The sequence below is a fragment of the Microcaecilia unicolor genome, chromosome 5 (assembly GCF_901765095.1).
Source record: "Microcaecilia unicolor chromosome 5, aMicUni1.1, whole genome shotgun sequence".
NCBI classification, from domain to species: Eukaryota; Metazoa; Chordata; class Amphibia; order Gymnophiona; family Siphonopidae; genus Microcaecilia; species Microcaecilia unicolor.
The window spans coordinates 220,785,131-220,804,030 of record NC_044035.1 but is presented as its reverse complement, the minus strand read 5'-3'; the positions used below and the strand labels follow the sequence as shown (position 1 = coordinate 220,804,030).

Below are 18,900 nucleotides of genomic sequence, written 5' to 3'. Positions count from 1 at the left end.
CCTCTCTTTTAGCTTGTAGTCTTGGAAGCAGACAATGATGTCTTTTGGCAGGTTGTTCCTCGCTGGGCCCAGCATTCTGTGGGAGCACTGCAGCACAACTGTGGTGGCCTCTAGCGGGGTACCCGCTTCTTTCAAGATAGCACTCACCACTTGCTGCACCACTGCTTCACAATCAACATAGCGCTCACCACTTGCTGCACCACTGCTTCACAATCAACATATTCCGGTGTTTCAGGTATGCCTCTAAAGCGCAGGTTGTGTCGCTGGCTCCTGTTCTCTAGATCCTCCATCTTGTCTGCCAATTGTTGTTGTCCCAAATGGACGTCTGCGACAGCCTGATCTAGCAATCTGAGCTCTTCTGTGTGATCATCTACGCGGGACTCCATCTCTTCCATCTGGGTGCCTAGTTCTCTAATTTCACCACGGAGATCGGAGCCCAGCATCTCCAGCTCCGCCCGGACCGCCTTTACATCTGCTTGAATCTCCTGTAGCCATTCTTTTAACTCCGCTAGTGGATTCACGGCTAGTTGATCTTGATCCTCCCCAAAGAGGCATGGGCTTTGCTGGGACGCACCGTCAGTTTGCGGGTGCGCGCGGGCGGATTTTCCGAGCCCGTCTTGCGGTTTGCCGCCATCCCGCCTTTAAAGCCAAATTGGCTGAGTTCCGCTTGTGTACTCATCCCCACTCGAATCGCCGCCACTTATTCTATCCCTGAGGATCAAACTCATGCATGGAGGGCTCGGCCAACGGGAGAACTCTCGCTTTTTGTGCTCCGGTGAGCAGGAGCTGAGTCTTTAAGCCACCATCTTCTATGGTGACGTCACTTCCTCCCGAAAGCCGCGCAGTTCTCTGTCAGAATGTGCTCTGTGCTCTGACTTTGATCTGAGTTTCCTGTTCAGGGATTTTTTTTCCTTTCCCTTTGTGTTAGCTGGGGCCAGCGTGTGTGTGTGTGTGAGTGAGTAATTAGTCCTCTTGCCTCCAGCTGGGCTTCCCTTCCCTGCCTGCAGTTCTCTGTGGGAAGCCAGCTGCTTGTTTGTCAGTGGGGGCTGGGCTTTGTTCAACCTTCGTTTCAGCTAGGCTGCTTGTCTGAGAGCGTCCTCTCCAGTTGTTTGTTTACTCTGAGGATTTCTCTTCCCCGTGTCCTGGCCTGCTGGCTCAGTGAGTTTAACCCTTTGTGTACTGTGTCCCTGCCTCTGACAGTGTGTTTGTTCAGTAGGCCATGCTCCCCAGCTTTCTCTCTGATTGTTTGTTGATTTAAGGAGCTCTCCCTCTCCCTCTCCCTCTCCCTCGTGTGCCGGCTGGCTCAGCAAGCTTAACGCTTTGTGTTCTGTGTCTCTGCCTCTGTCTTCTGTGGGTTTGAGGCAAAGGCTTTCTGCTTCCCTTTTGGGTCTTGTACCTCTGGCCTTTGACTGGGGGCTATCTCACCCTTTCCTTTGGCTTGCTGTATTAGTTCCCCTGTCCTGTGCTAGTCCCCTGGGAGGACGTGGCTCCGCTCAGGTTCTTTTGTTACTCCCTCTGCCCTATCGCTGGTGTTTAGCACGTGACTGGCATCTTGGGGTCCCGGGGGGGCCTCTGGGTTCTTTCACCCCTCCCTGTGTGTTTTTGGGTTCCAGTTTGGCCGTGAGGCCCGCACAAGTGACTCTGTGCGCCTGGGTTCCGGTTCGGCCGCGAGGCCCGCCTGTATGCCTATTTCCCTTTCTTCCGGAGGTACTGCGGGGGAGGAGGGTAGCTTAGGGGTATTGTGTAGCTGGGGTGTGTGGTGGTGGGTCGGTCTCCCCTTGGCCTGGGTCGGCGGTCTGCTGGCCTCGGCCAGGGCCCAAGGGCTCACGACCAACCCAATGGGTTACAGTAATTTTATAACAAGGTGCCTAGGTTTGGAGGTGGAGGTAGGGAAGGCACTTATGTTTTATAAGAACACATAGGCATTAACAGATAGAGTCTAGCGGGCACTGCAGGATCTGGTTTTCGTTCCCCCCCCCTACGCCCACCCTACCCTAGGACAACTTTACATTTATAGCAGGTGCTGTAATTAGGCTAATAAGCTAGGAGTGCTCTTATATTACTATATATTACCATTAATTACCATTTAAGCAGGTAACACAACAGGGATAATACAATATCCTATATAAACTACAGAGCACTTATATCTTACTAACATTCTTAATACTATAGCTACTCGTATAAGATTTAGAAACACTAAGATGGAGTCAGCAGTCCAGCAGCGGGAGGGATGCTACCCAGTCTTTTGCATTAAGTGCCACATGTATGATTATCTCCCAGTTGGTGTGAAGTCATATATGTGTACCCGGTGCAAAGAGCTCTTAGCTCTCAGAGAGCAGGTCCGTTCTCTCGAGGCTAGAGTACAAGACTTGGTAGAGATGAGGAGATAGATCAGTACATAGATGAGACCTACAGGGATGTTGTAGAGAGGTCCCACCTCCAGTCAGGTAGCCCCTGTGCTACTTCGGAGGAGAGAGGCCTCCTGGAAGCAGAGCATTCCCCTGGTGAAGTAGGAAGTACTCATGTAGCCAGGACCTGCCCACCAGTGGATGTATTATCCTCTCGCACCGAGGATATGTCTCCAATTACTGCCCACAGGGGAAAAGATAGGACCGCTGTTGTAGTTGGCGACTCAATCATTAGGCATGTAGATAGCTGGGTGGCTGGTGGACGTGAAGATCGCCTGGTGACTTGCCTGCCTGGTGCAAAGGTGGCGGACCTTACATGGCACCTAGACAAGATTTTAGATAGTGCTGGGGAGAGGAGCCAGCCGTCTTGGTACACGTGGGTACCAACGACGTAGGAAAATGTGGGAGAGAGGTTCTGGAAGCTAAATTTAGGCTTTTAGGAAGCAAGCTCAAATCCAGATTCTCTAGGGTAGCATTTTCTGAAATATCACCTGTTCCACGCACAGGGCCCAAGCGCCAGGCAGAGATCCGGAGTCTCGACGCGTGGATGAGACGGTGTGGGGAAGAGGGTTTGGATTTGTCAGGAACTGGTCAGCATTCTTGGGAAGGGAGAGCCTATTTCGATCTGATGGGCTTCACCTTAACCAGGGTGGGACCAGGCTGCTGGCGTCAACTTTTAAAAAGCAAATAGAGCAGCTTTTAAACTAGAAACGGGGGGAAGGCCGACAGTCGCTCAAAAGCGCATGGTTCAGGATAAGATATCACCCAGACAGGAAAGAAAAGGTTACTTGTAAGTAAGAATGTAAAAGAAATCGTAGTAGATCAGATGGTCTTAAATAAAATTAATAATTACCAGACAGAAGATAACATATTAATAATGCCATGTATTAAATGTAATATAAAACGGAACAACAAGCATGCATTGAAATGTCTATACACAAATGCCAGGAGCCTGAGACATAAGATAGGAGAGCTGGAGTACATTGCACACAGTGAAAAATTGGATATTGGCATCTCTGAGACCTGGTGGAAGGAAGATAACCAATGGGACACAGTATTACCGGGCTACAAATTATATCGTACCGATAGGGTGGATAGGATTGGAGGAGGGGTAGCACTGTATGTAAATGAGAATCTCGACTCAGGCTGCAGATATTGCAGGAGACAAAACTCCTATTGGAATCTTTGTGGATTGAAATTCCATGTGAAAAGGGGAAAAGGACGGTGATAGGAGTGTACTACCGTCCGCCTGGCCAGAACGAGCGGACGGTAACAGCAATGTCAAAGGAAATTAGGGAAGCGAATAAATTGGGCAATATAATATTAATGGGTGAGTTCAGTTATCCACATATAGACTGGATTAATGTAACATCGGTACACGCTAGGGAGGTGAAATTTCGTGATGAATTCAAGGACAGCTTCATGGAACAGCTGGTTCAGGAGCCCACAAGAGAAGGAAAAATACTAGACAGTCATTACTGGAGCTCATGATCTGGTACGGGGGGTAACGGTGCGAGGGCCGCTTGGTAACAGTGATCATAATATGATCAGTTTTGATATTGGCATTGAAGTAAGTGAACTTAGGAAATCAAATACACTAGAGTTTAACTTTAGAAAAGGTGATTACGACAAAATGTGAAAACTTGCATCAGGTGTGGATGCTGTTTAAAAACACCATCTTGGAGGTACAAGACAAATATATTCCGCGTATTAGAAAAAGGGGAGAAAAGACCAAACGCCAGCCGGCGTGGCTAAACAGTAAGGTAAAGGAAGTCATCAGAACCAAAAAAACAATCCTTCAGAAAGTGGAGAAGAGAACCGACTGAAAGTAACAAGATGAAACATAAGGAATGCCAAGCCAAATGCAAAGTGGAGATAAGGAGGGCAAAAAAGGACTTTGGAAAAAAAGTTAGCGTTAGAAGCGAAAATACATAGTAAAAAAAATTTTAGATACATTAAAAGCAGGAAGCCAGCTAAAGAATCGGTTGGGCCACTGAACGAAAATGGTGTTAAAGGGGCAATCAGGGAAGACCAAGCTGTAGCGGAGAAATTAAATTAATTCTTTGCTTCGGTCTTCACCGAGGAGGGTTTGGGAGGGACACCAGTGCCGGAAAGCGTATTTGAAGTAGGCGAGTCGGAGAAACTAAACAAATTCTCTGTCAACTTGGAGGATGTAATGGGTCAGTTCTGCAAACTGAAGAGTAGTAAATCACCAGGACCTGATGGTATTCATCCCAGAGTATTAATAGAACTGAAAAATGAACTTGTAGAGCTACTGTTAGTAATATGCAATCTATCCCTAAAATCGAGTGTGGTACCGGAAGACTGGAGGGTAGCCAATGTTACGCCGATTTTTAAAAAAGGTTCCAGAGGTGATCCAGGAAATTATAGACTGGTGAGTCTGACGTCGGTACCGGGCAAAATGGTAGAGGCTATTAAGAATAAAATTACAGAGCACATACAAAAACATGGGCTGATGAGACAAAGTCAGCACAGATTTAGTGAAGGGGGAAGCCTTGCCTCACCAATCTACTGCATTTTCTTGAGGGGGTGAACAAACATGTGGACAATGGGGAGCTGGTGGATATTGTGTATCTGGATTTTCAAAAAGCGTTTGACAAAGTGCCTCATAAAAGACTCCTGAGGAAACTGGAGAGTCATGGGATCAGAGGTAGAGTATTACTATAGAACTGGTTGAAAGATAGGAAGCAAAGAGTAGGGTTGAATGGTCAGTATTCTCAGTGGAGAAGGGTAGTTAGTGGGGTCCCGCAGGGGTCTGTGCTGGGACCGCTGCTTTTTAACATATTTATAAATGACCTAGAGATGGGAGTAACTAGTGAGGTGATTAAATTCGCAGATGACACAAAGTTATTCAGGTTCGTCGTCGCAGGAGGAGTGTGAAAGATTACAGGAGGACCTCACGAGACTGGGGGAATAGGCGTGCAAGTGGCAGATGAAGTTCAATGTTGACAAGTGCAAAGTGATGCATGTGGGTAAGAGGAACCCGAATTACAGCTATGTCATGCAAGGTTCCACGTTAGGAGTTACAGACCTAGAAAGGGATCTGGGAGTCATCGTGGATAAGACATTAAAAACGTCTGCTCAGTGTGCTGTGGCGGGTAAGAAAGCGCACAGGATGTTGAGTATTATTAGGAAAGGGATGGAAAACAAACACGAGGATGTTATAATGGCGTTGTATTGCTCCATGGTGCGACCGCACCTCGAGTATTGTGTCCAATTCTGGTCGCCGCATCTCAAAAAAGATATAAAGGAATTAGAAAAGGTGCAGAGAAGGGCGATGAAAATGATAAAGGGAATGGAACGACTTCCCTATGAGGAAAGGCTGAGAAGGTTAAGGCTCTTCAGCTTGGAGAAAAGGCGGCTGAGGGGTGATTTGATAGAAGGCTACAAGATAATGAGCGGATTAGAGCGGACAGATGTGAAGCGTTTGTTTACACTTTCAAACAACAACAAAACCAGGGGAATCAAGATGAAGCTAGAATATGGTAAATTTAAAACAAATAGGAGAAAGTTTTTCTTTACTCAGCGTGTAGTTAGACTCTGGAACTCGTTGCCGGAGAATGTAGTGACAGCAGCTGGCCTTACGGAATTTAAAGGGGGTTTGGACAGATTCCTGAGGGAAAAGTCCATTGAACATTAATTTTTTTTTTTTTTTTGGTTTTTGCCGGGTTCTTCAAGCCTGGATTGGCCGCTTTCGGAGACAGGATGCTGGGCTTGATGGACCCTTGGTCTTTTCCCAGTATTACGGTGCTTATGTACTTATGTGTGTCTTTATAAAATACTTGCACTAATTCTGTAAAATTTTATAAAATGCATGTATAAATTGTGGCTTACACTTCATTCAAACTCTGCCCTTGAGTATGTCTACTGCACTACATATTTTTAGACTTGACTGAATTTTATAAGAACCCATTTATGCACACAAGTTGTTCACAAAGGTACCCTGTGTATGTGCATACTAACACAAAATGTTATGCTAGTTAAATTACAGGATTCTGAAAGGCATACCTAAAACGTTTGATGCTTTACTGCAAAATCTACCCATGTTGTCACAATACACCAGGGTCCTACAAATACAGTAGAGAAAAAAAATGAAAGTAACTCTAGTGACACAGTATTGTTTTATATTTCTTTTCATTAGGAATGGCGACCACATCCATACAAACTTCAGGGACATGTACCAGCATTTGAGAAGCATGGGGTACTTTGTGGAAGTTCTGGGTTCTCCTTTCACATGTTTTGATGCAAGTCAGTACGGTATGTAAACAGCTGGTGGTCTGTTACAACTATTTTCCCAATACCCCACAACCTGTTCTACATTGCTGACATTCACTTTGTAAAATGACCCTTTGAGATTACTTATGAGCGTTCTTACTATAGCTAGAAAATAATAGTTTTTTCCACCTCAAAATACTAATATTATAGAAATATAATAAATGAAACAATTACAGCCAAAACCTTAATAAGCAAGTTATTTACTATTCAGTCCCAGCTCTGTACCTTACTTTGCGGGTGGTGATATCTGTTGGCACCAACAAACAAACATTTACTAGCTAAGAAGGATTAAAAGGTCTTTTTGCTCACACACAGCAGCTACTGCTCAGCTGAGTACTTAAGACTTCCTCAATCATTTTCATGGGAAGATATGAACACATTTCCTGTGCTAGAAAATCTCTCTTTACTTTGGTTTTGAAGTTTCCTGTGTTCTTTTTACTAAAGCCATTTTCTCTGAGGACAAGCAGGCATAGTATTCTCACAAGTGGGTGATGTCATCCATAGAGCCCGGTGCGGACACTGCCAAGTGCACTGTTACTTAAATCTTTGAGGCAGTACCCCCACCGCGCATTTGCGGGTGCCTTCCTGCCGAACGCTTGAGTGTGGGACCAGTAGTCTATTGTTTTCTGCATAGCAAAGAGCTTAACTTTTTAAGGTACTGACTGGTCTGGTGTCAGCTGTGTTGACAGATAGACTAGAGAATGATGCGGGGACAAAGTTTGGCTCTGTCCCCATACCAGCGAGCTCTGTCAGATTGCATCCGTACAAGCCTCAAGCAGTTATGATTTTATGTTTGTCAGTTTAGTAAAGTATAAAAATAAACAATATTCTGTATAAATGTTTGTAAATCATAAACAATACAGAACAGGGATCAACAAAATCTCTGTCTTCCCTAACAAATATCCCCTCCACTGTCTGGAAAACTGAACAAGCCAAATTACTACAGAATGCTACATAGAAAATTCATGCTTACATAAGTACATAAGTAGTGCCATACTGGGAAAGACCAAAGGTCCATCTAGCCCAGCATCCTGTCACCGACAGTGGCCAATCCAGGTCAAGGGCACCTGGCACACTCCCCAAACGTAAAAACATTCCAGACAAGTTATACCTAAAAATGCGGAATTTTTCCAAGTCCATTTAATAGCGGTCTATGGACTTGTCCTTTAGGAATCTATCTAACCCCTTTTTAAACTCCGTCAAGCTAACCGGCCGTACCACGTTCTCCGGCAACGAATTCCAGAGTCTAATTAAACGTTGGGTGAAGAAACATTTTCTCCGATTCGTTTTAAATTTACCACACTGTAGCTTCAACTCATGCCCTCTAGTCCTAGTATTTTTGGATAGCGTGAACAGTCGCTTCACATCCACCCGATCCATTCCACTCATTATTTTATACACTTCTATCATATCTCCCCTCAGCCGTCTCTTCTCCAAGCTGAAAAGCCCTAGCCTTCTCAGCCTCTCTTCATAGGAAAGTCGTCCCATCCCCACTATCATTTTCGTCGCCCTTCGCTGTACCTTTTCCAATTCTACTATATCTTTTTTGAGATACGGAGACCAGTACTGAACACAATACTCCAGGTGCGGTCGCACCATGGAGCGATACAACGGCATTATAACATCCGCACACCTGGACTCCATACCCTTCCTAATAACACCCAACATTCTATTCGCTTTCCTAGCCGCAGCAGCACACTGAGCAGAAGGTTTCAGCGTATCATCGACGACTACACCCAGATCCCTTTCTTGATCCGTAACTCCTAACGCGGAACCTTGCAAGACGTAGCTATAATTCGGGTTCCTCTTACCCACATGCATCACTTTGCACTTGTCAACATTGAACTTCATCTGCCACTTGCACGCCCATTCTCCCAGTCTCGCAAGGTCCTCCTGTAATCGTTCACATTCCTCCTGCGACTTGACGACCCTGAATAATTTTGTGTCATCGGCGAATTTAATTACCTCACTAGTTATTCCCATCTCTAGGTCATTTATAAATACATTAAAAAGCAACGGACCCAGCACAGACCCCTGCGGGACCCCACTAACTACCCTCCTCCACTGAGAATACTGGCCACGCAATCCTACTCTCTGCTTCCTATCTTTCAACCAGTTCTTAATCCATAATAATACCCTACCTCCGATTCCATGACTCTGCAATTTCTTCAGGAGTCTTTCGTGCGGCACTTTGTCAAACGCCTTCTGAAAATCCAGATATACAATATCAACCGGCTCCCCATTGTCCACATGTTTGCTTACCCCCTCAAAAAAATGCATTAGATTGGTGAGGCAAGACTTCCCTTCACTAAATCCGTGCTGACTTTGTCTCATCAGTCCATGTTTTTGTATATGCTCTGCAATTTTATTCTTAATAATAGCCTCCACCATCTTGCCCGGCACCGACGTCAGACTCACCGGTCTATAATTTCCCGGATCTCCTCTGGAACCCTTCTTAAAAATCGGAGTAACATTGGCTACCCTCCAGTCTTCCGGTACTACACTCGATTTTAGGGACAGATTGCATATTTCTAACAGTAGCTCCGCAAGTTCATTTTTTAGTTCTATTAATACTCTGGGATGAATACCATCAGGTCCCGGTGATTTACTACTCTTCAGCTTGCTGAACTGACCCATTACATCCTCCAAGGTTACAGAGAATTTGTTTAGTTTCTCCGACTCCCCCGCTTCAAATATTCTTTCCGGCACCGGTGTCCCCCCCAAATCCTCCTCGGTGAAGACCGAAGCAAAGAATTCATTTAATTTCTCCGCTACGGCTTTGTCCTCCTTGATCGCCCCTTTAACACCATTTTCGTCCAGCGGCCCAACCGACTCTTTGGCCGGTTTCCTGCTTTTAATGTATCTAAAAAAATTTTTACTATGTATTTTTGCTTCCAACGCTAATTTCTTCTCAAAGTCCTTTTTTGCCCTCCTTATCTCCGCTTTGCATTTGGCTTGGCATTCCTTATGATCTATCCTGTTACTTTCAGTTGGTTCTCTTCTCCACTTTCTGAAGGATTGTTTTTTGGCTCTAATGATTTCCTTTATCTTACTGTTTAGCCACGCCGGCTGACGTTTAGTCTTTTTTCCCTTTTTTCTAATACGTGGAATATATTTGTCCTGAACCTCCAGGATGGTGTTTTTAAACAGCATCCACGCCTGATGCAAGTTTTTTACTCTGCGAGCTGCTCCTTTCAGTCTTTTTTTCACCATTTTTCTCATTTTGTCGTAATCACCTTTTCTATAGTTAAACGCTAGCGTACTTGATTTCCTAGTTTCACTTCCTTCAATGCCAATATCAAAACCGATCATATTATGATCACTGTTATCAAGCGGCCCTCGTATCGTTACCCCCTGCACTAGATCATGAGCACCACTAAGGACTAAGTCTAGTATTTTTCCTTCTCTTGTCGGCTCCTGAACTAGCTGTTCCATGAAGCTGTCCTTGATTTCATCAAGAAATCTTATGTCCCTTGCGTGTACAGATGTTACATTAACCCAGTCTATATGCGGGTAATTGAAATCCCCCATTATTATTGTGTTGCCCAGTTTGTTTGCGTCCCTGATTTCCTTTAACATTTCCGCATCCGTCTGTTCGTCCTGGCCAGGCGGACGGTAGTACACTCCTATCACTATCCTTTTCCCCTTTGCACATGGAATTTCAATCCACAGTGATTCCAAGGAGTGTTTTGTTTCCTGCAGAATTTTCAATCTATTTGATTCAAGGCTCTCGTTAATATACAATGCTACCCCTCCACCAATCCGATTCACCCTATCACTACGATATAATTTGTACCCCGGTATGACAGTGTCCCACTGGTTATCCTCCTTCCACCAGGTCTCAGAGATGCCTATTATATCTAATTTTTCATTTAGTGCAATATATTCCAACTCCCCCACCTTATTTCTTAGGCTCCTGGCATTCGCATATAGACATTTCAAACTATGTTTGTTGTTCCTAAGTACATCATGCTTAGTACTTGACAGTATTAATTGGCAATCTTTTGTCTGATTTTTATTGTTATTTAAAGATACCCGATCTACTACAATCTCTTTTGCAACCTCACTATCAGGATACTCTATCTTCCCTGTTATGGTGATATCTTTGAAAGATACCTTATCCCGAACCATGCTCTTTTGAGCGACTGTCGGCCTTCCCCCCATTTCTAGTTTAAAAGCTGCTCTATCTCCTTCTTAAACGCCGATGCCAGCAGCCTGGTCCCACTCTGGTTAAGATGGAGCCCATCCTTTCAGAATAGGCTCCCCCTTCCCCAGAATGTTGCCCAATTCCTAACAAATCTAAAGCCCTCCTCCCTGCACCATCGTCTCATCCACGCATTGAGACTCTGGAGCTCTGCCTGTCTCTTGGGCCCTGTGCGTGGCACAGGTAGCATTTCAGAAAATGCTACCCTGGAGGATCTGGATTTCAGCTTTCTACCTAAGAGCCTAAATTTTGCTTCCAGAACCTCTCTCCCACATTTTCCTATGTCATTAGTACCCACATGTACCAAGACAGCCGTCTCCTCCCCAGCACTATATAAAATCCTATCTAGGTGACGCGTGAGGTCCGCCACCTTCGCACCAGGCAGGCAAGTCACCAGGCGATCCTCACGTCCACCAGCCACCCAGCTATCTATATGCCTAATGATCGAATCACCAAGTACAACAGCTGTCCTAACCTTTCCCTCCCGGGCAACATTTGGAGATATATCCTCGGTGCGAAAGGATAATACATCCCCTGGTGGGCAGGTCCTGGCTACAGGAGTACTTCCTACTTCACCAGGGTGATGCTCTCCTTCTAGGAGACCTCCCTCCTCCAAGGTAGCACAGGGGCTACCTGACTGGAGGTGGGACTTCTCTACAACATCCCTGTAGGTCTCCTCTATGTACCTCTCTGTCTCCCTCAGCTCCATCAAGTCTGCTACTCTAGCCTCAAGAGAACGGACACGTTCTCTGAGAGCTAGGAGCTCTTTGCATCGGGCACACACATATGACACCTCACCAATTGGGAGATAATCATACATGTGACACTCAATGCAAAAGACTGGATAGCACCCCTCTCGCTGCTGGACTGCTGACTCCATCTTAGTGTTTTTTGAGTTTTTCCGTAATTTAAAACTTGCTAAAGTATTAAGGATATCAGCCTATCACTAACTTACAGTTCCTCCTTTAAACCCCAATCTTCAAGTTCCGAAAGCACAAGCAAAATTTGTTCACTTACCAGAGAAATATCCTCTTCTCCCAGAACTTATTAGAAGGAAAGCTTTCGCGCGCCTAATGGCGCGCGGCACCTTGAGCAGAGGCCCCGAGTGGATCGGAATGGACCTGGGAGTCACTCCGGCGAAGGCTCCGAGGATATGCAGATGAGCTGCAAGTCCTCCACGGCACCTGAGAAGGCAACCGGTGGGAGAGCTGGGCACCTCTCAACCAAGAAAAGGCTTACCAGGGGTTAGGCCGAAGCCAGCATTCCTCCCCCTGAGGGTCACCTGATCCTGGCTAAGAAGTACCTGAATGCCTCAGTCACACATATACGCACACAACACAAAGGCCAAATACATAATAGCTGACCAAAAATAATAAACATCTATTAAACCAAAACCCCAAGAAGCCATGCCAAAGAAATAGAAAGAGATGCAGTTCCTCCTATATCTTGCAAAATATAAAGATCACACATGCCAGGAATGGTGTTATGGAAGTGCATCTAGGACAACTGCCCCCTGGCCAGAGACAGCCCTAAGCCTGCTGGCAGCTGAAGAAGGCACGGCATGGTAGTGGGCTTTGGGGTCCCCTTCCAGATTTCTGCCCTGGACCCTAGCCACATCTAACAGAAGCTCTGTCAGGGTACACATTTCAAATCTGACATATTCTAATCACAAAATAGGAGATAACATTTTTTTCTACCTTTTGTTATTGTGGATTAAAAACTGGTTAAAAGATAGAAAACAGAGTAGGGTTAAATGGTCAGTATTCTCAATGGAGAAGGGTAGTTAGTGGGGTTCCCCAAGGCTCTGTGCTGGGACCGCTGCTTTTTAACATATTTATAAATGACCTAGAGATGGGAGTAACTAGTGAGGTAATTAAATTGGCTGATGACACAAAGTTATTCAAATTTGTTAAATCGCGGGAGGATCTTGGGAGACTGGTCTTCTTTTTCTCTGCATAAATGTAACAGTGCTTAGGTGTCCCTATAACCAACCTCTCCAAATGACACACTGATTACGATTTATAACAAATTACTACTCTACCTATGAAAAGTTTTCCTGTTATTATACTTCCTCTGTGTACACCTGTATGCTACACAAGCCGGTATGTTTGAAAATACAAGTGAGATGCAGCAGCTCAAAGGTTGGTTTGCTAGGTTTGCTTTTTGTTTTGAATCGGAAGGGGAAACAGAGACTGACCTATTGGCTTCAGCTTTCTGACTTCAACCTGTCTCCTGCTTTCATCCAATCTCCTTGGCAGCAAAAGTGAGTCCTGAAGGCCATCTGCCCTGGGTCCCCAGTGGCTGCGACAAAAAAAAAAAAAAAAAGCAAGCGCGGGGCGACAGCAGTCTTCAGGCATGCACTGTCAGCTCCTCCCTGTGGTCCTCTGCCCCCACTGACATCAACTTCCAGTTCCGGGGGCAGAGGACCAGCAGAACTGACAGCACATGCTTGAAAGCTACTGCAGCCCTGCATTTGCTTTTTTTGTTGTTGTTTTACTGCCGCTGCTGTCTGCAGTAGCGGTTCAGGTGGTGGCGGGAGAGAGGTCAGTATTTGACACGGCATCCCAGAGAGTTTGCTGTGGCACATCAGGTTGCCATGGCGCAGTGTTTGAAAACCACAGTTCTACATGAAAATGTTACCATTTAACGTGGAAAAGATTTTCTCTGTGGTTTGGAGCCAGAGCACTCAATCCTACTAAGATATTTGACCACATAATACCATTCATCTTTATTGGCTTCCAATCAGTTTTCAAATCCTTTTCAAAATTCTGATTCTGACTTATAAAGCTTATTATTTAACAAAACTCTCTGATCTATCTTCCTTGACTATTCCCTGTACTCCTATGAGTTCTTTCTGTTTTCTAGATTCTAATCGCTTAGTTCTACATAATGCCAAAATGGTCTGCTATGAGACTACAAGGCATACAATTTTTTTTTCTCCTAAATTGTGGAATGACCTTCCCCCTTCTGTTCATAATTAACAATCCTTCCCTAAATTTTAAGGCTTTGCTTAAGACCTATTTCTTCAATCTTGCTTTTAATCCTCAAGTACAAGATACTACATGTGTGAATATCTGACATTACCTTTAAGCTGATTTGTGTGGGTGACCAGGTATACTGTCCGTTATGTTTTAACCAATATTAATTTGGATTGTTTTCTTGTGTGCTTGATGTCGTCTTTCCTATCTTGAGTATGGCATTCTTTCAGTAGGTATAATATTAGATTGTACACCGCTGCAATCTGCCTGACAGTGTATGCGGTATAAAACGTTTTAATAAACTATAAATTCTTTCCATTATTTTAATTACATTTTTACTTAATAATTTATCACAGAGGGTCTATGGAGCTGCATTCCAGTTCCAACTATTTATTTTTGTGGCCTGCTAGGGATAGTACTGACATTCATGCAGCCCTCTGTGCATAAATGTTGCCAACCCCTGCCTTACATTGTACCTTTTCCTTGTTTTTTTTTTTTTAGCTCTAAGTCTTAGCTTCCAAATTCTGGACCATTCATCAAGCTTCACTAGAACCATCCTCATGCGATCTACGCCATCAGTGGGATCTGCCCCATTGCAGATTTTGATATCAGTTGCAGAGGCAAACCTTACTATCACCTATAAAAATGTTAAAAAGAACCAGACTATGAATCTACATAAGAACATAAGAATAATTGTCCATCTAGCCTAGTATCCTGTTTCCAACAGTGGCCAATCCAGGTCACAAGTACCTGACAGAAACCCAAAGAGTAGCAACATTTCATGCTACCAATTCAAGGGCAAGCAGTGGCTTCCCCCATGTCTGTATCAATAGCAAACTATGAACATTTCCTCCAGGAACTTGTCCAAACCTCTCTTAAACCCAGATATGCTAACTTGTGTTATTACCACATCCTCCAGCAACAAGTTCCAGAGTTTAGCTATTCGTTGAGTGAAAAAAATATTCTGCTATTTCTTTTTAAAGTACTTCCATGTAATTTCATTGAGCGTCCCCTAGTCTTTGTAATTTTTGAAAGAGTAAAGGAGTGTGGTAGCCGTGTTAGTCCACTCTTAAGGTTATCAATAGAAATCAAACAAAATAAAATAAAACATGGAAAAGAAAATAAGATGATACCTTTTTTATTGGACATAACTTAATACATTTCTTGATTAGCTTTCGAAGGTTGCCCTTCTTCGTCAGATCGGAAATAAGCAAATGTGCTAGCTGACAGTGTATATAAGTGAAAACATTCAAGCATTGCTATGACAGTCTGACAGGGTGGGAGGATGGGGGTGGGTAGGAGGTATGCATGGGGACATCAAAGCATATCATTGATATTCTAACAGGATGGGTGTGGATAGGTGAGGGGTGGGGTGATCAACAGAGAAATACAGCTTTATGGTTTATAATGGGCTAGGAACCCCAGATCCTTGTTAAGGCCTTTCTGTTGGGTGTTAAAATATTCAATCATTCTGACTTCAAAGGTCTTACGTTCTTGTATGGTTTTAAAGTTACCTTTCAGGATTCTCACTGTGAAGTCACTGGTACAGTGTCCTGGTCCTGTAAAATGTTGACCAACAGGTGTGGGAACCCTATTGGCACCAGTATTGTTCATGTGATGTCTATGTAAATTGAATCTTGTCTTAAGCATCTGGCCTGTTTCTCCAACATAGCATCCTTCGTTACATTTTTTACACTGAATGATATATACCACATTGGAAGATGAGCAAGTGAAAGATCCCTTTATGTTGAATATCTTTCCTTTGTGGATGACTTTGGGGTCCTGTGAAATATTTTGGCATAGTTTGCAACTGGATAAATTACAGGGAAGTGTGCCCTTCTGTTCCTTTTTCAGTCTGTGATGGAAGTTTACTTCTGATTAGCTTGTGTTTTAAGTTGTGTGGCTGTCGGAAGGCCAGTACTGGTGGGGATGGGAATATCTCTTTCAGTAATTCATCCTCCTGGAGTATAGGTTGTATATCTCTTATGATTTTCCTCAGTTTTTCCAGCTCTGGATTGTATGTCACTACAAGGGGGATTCTGTCTGTTTTATTTTGTTTGATTTCTATTGATAACTGAAAGAGTAAAAAAATCAATTCACTTATACTTGTTCTACACCACTCAGGATTTTATAGACCTTAATTATATTTCCCGTCAGCCGTCTCTTTTCCAAGCTGAAGAACCCTAACCTCTTTAGCCTTTCCCCTTTATCATTTTGATTTGTTGTTCTTTGAAGCATTATAGTATTCTTGGTCTTATTTACCATCCCTTTCCTAATAATTCCTAACATAGAAAAGAAAATAAGATGATACCTTTTTTATTAGACTAACTTAATACATTTTTTGATTAGCTTTCGAAGGTAACCCTTCTTCAGATCAGAAATAAGCAAATGTTGACAAATATCAGAATATATAAGTGAAACACAAAAGCATTCAAATGACAGTCTCACTGGAAGAGGGAGGGGTAGGTTAGGTAAGAAATAGGGAGAGCAGCAGTGCAGTACACCATTGGGCTCATTTTCGAAAGAGGATGTCCATCTTTCGACGATCGGAAGATGGACGTCCTTCTCCCAGGGACATCCAAGTTGGTATAATCGAAACCCGATTTAGGACGTCTCCAACTGCACTCCGTCGCAAGGAAGGCCAAAATTCAAGGGGGTGTATTGGAGGAGTAGCGAGGGCAGGACTTGGGCATGCCTATCACTTGGACGTCCTTGACCCATTATCAAAAAAACTAAGGACTTCCCTGACGAACACTTGGACGTTTTCACTCGGGCCTGTTTTTCTTACGACTAAGGCACAAAAAGGTGCCCAAAATGACCAGATGACCACCGGAGAGAATCGGGGATGACCTCCCATTACTCCCCCAGTAGTCACTAACCCCTCCCACCCTCAAAAAACATCTTTAAAAATGTCATGCCAGCCTCGGATGTCATACTCAGGTCCGTGACAGCAGTATGCAGGTCCCTGGAGCAGTTTTAGTGGGTGTACTGCACTTCAGACAGGCGGACCCAGCCCCATCCCCCCGCCCCACCTGTTACGTTTGTGGAGGAAACAGCGAGACCTCCAAAACCCACCAGAAATAGACGAGAGAGTAATACAGTATTTCTAGGATGGGCGGGACAAATTGCTTGTTCTTTTGGCCGCTGTCGGTGACAGGGTGCTGGGCTTCATGGACCCTTGGTCTGTCCCAACATGGCGATACTTATGTACCCACATCTAGGTGCTCCCATTCACCCCTAAGGGCTATGGTAGTGGTGTACAGTTGGGGGTAGTGGGTTTTGGGGTACTCGGCATACAAGGTAAGGGAGCTATGTACCTGGGAGCAATTTATGGTGCACTGCAGTTCCCCCTAGGGTGCCCGGTTGGTGTCCTGGCATGTCAGGGGGACCAGTGCACTATAAGTGCTGGCTCCTACCACAACCAAATGGCTTGCATTTGGTCATTTCTGACATGGACGTCTTTAGTTTCGAAAATCAGAAACGACCGTGTGTAGGGATGTCCAAATCTAGGGACAGCGAAATTTAAGGATTTAGACATCTCTGACAGTATTTTCGAAACGAAAGATGGACGTCCATCTTGTTTCGAAAATACAGGTTTCTCCGCCCCCAGATTTTGCCGTTTTGCAAGGACGTCCAAATCGCAATTTGGACGTCCCTTTCGAAAACGCCCCTCTATGTGTATTAGGTCCTCTGAAAGTGGCTATTTAGTGTTCCCATATTCTTATATACCTTCCATTTAGGGAGCTTTGAGTCCCTTCAGTTTTTGACAGAACAGTTACTTAAAAAAAAAAAAAAGTAAACCCTGAAAGTTTCCTTCACTTCATTTGTGGAAATTTCCTTTTCAGTATAGTATAGAGTCAAGCTTAGTGCTATTGGCTCCTTGTTTCTGTGAGAAATTTTTATGAGTCTAGTGCTTTGTTCTCATGTCCCTCCTGGTCTCCAGTTAACAAGTTTTGAACGAGCGTCTCCATCAAAGAGCCCAAAAATCACAGGCTGCTTATTAATTTAAATTTTATAAATTAGGTATTAAAAGTGGAACGTTGTTAGCCTGATTGACAGGATTTATGGGGCAATAGAGGAGTATTAGACTTCAAAGATAAGTCTGAAGTGAAGACATATATACAGGCTCAAGTATTTGTAACATCTTTTGAGATTTTTTCACATTGTTATATTTTAAACCCTTTACTAAAAAGTTGGCTAAACATATCTTTCCATTTTGGACCTGCCCCAAATCTTGAGTGCTGATTACTATAGATGAGGTGAATTGGGTCATAGTCAGGATTTCGCCCCCTCCATAGCACCGAAACAGTATTACTCACCCTTCTAGCCAAATTCAAATAAGAAATAGCAATAGGCAAAAGCATTCTCCTCCTCCAATTTGACATGTCAAGCACGTTCGACATGGTAAACCACAATATACTAATAAGGCTACTAGACAAGTTCGGGATTAGTGGAAACACACTCAGCTGGATCAAGGGCTTCCTAACTACAAGGACATATCAAGTAAAGTCAAACTCAAACATATCACCGTGGAAAGCAGACTGCGGAGTACCACAAGGATCACTGTTATCACCGACCCTCTTCAACTTAATGATGATCCCACTAGCCAAGTCCCTTTCCAACAACGGCCTTAACCCTTTCATCTACGCAGACGATGTCATAATTTACATTCCTTACAAAACCAAATTGACAGAAATCGCCAGCAAAATCGAGCTAAGTTTGAACATCATGGACTCATGGGCCAATGCATTTCAACAAAAACTCAATAAAGAAAAAAACACATTGTCTTGTCCTCTCATCCCAATACAACACGGACAACCCCACAAGCATCAACACCCCAGGTCATACCCTCCCTATTTCAGACAGCCTGAAAATCCTCGGCATCATAATAGACTGCAACCTTACACTGGAGAGCCAAGTAAAATCCACCACAAAGAAAATGTTCCACTCAATGTGGAAGCTCAAACGTGTGAAACAATACTTCCCGAGGGATAACTTTTGCAACTTGATAAAA

At 44.0% G+C, this 18,900-nt stretch overlaps 1 protein-coding gene across 1 annotated transcript in view; it reads left to right on the top strand.

Annotated features, from left to right (window-relative positions):
• MBTPS1 (membrane bound transcription factor peptidase, site 1) overlaps nucleotides 1–18,900 on the top strand; it is a 514,786-nt gene that overhangs the window by 248,564 nt on the left and 247,322 nt on the right. The window contains 1 exon segment of the mRNA XM_030203794.1: nucleotides 6,571–6,686. Within this exon segment, the coding sequence (XP_030059654.1) occupies nucleotides 6,571–6,686 (116 nt within the window).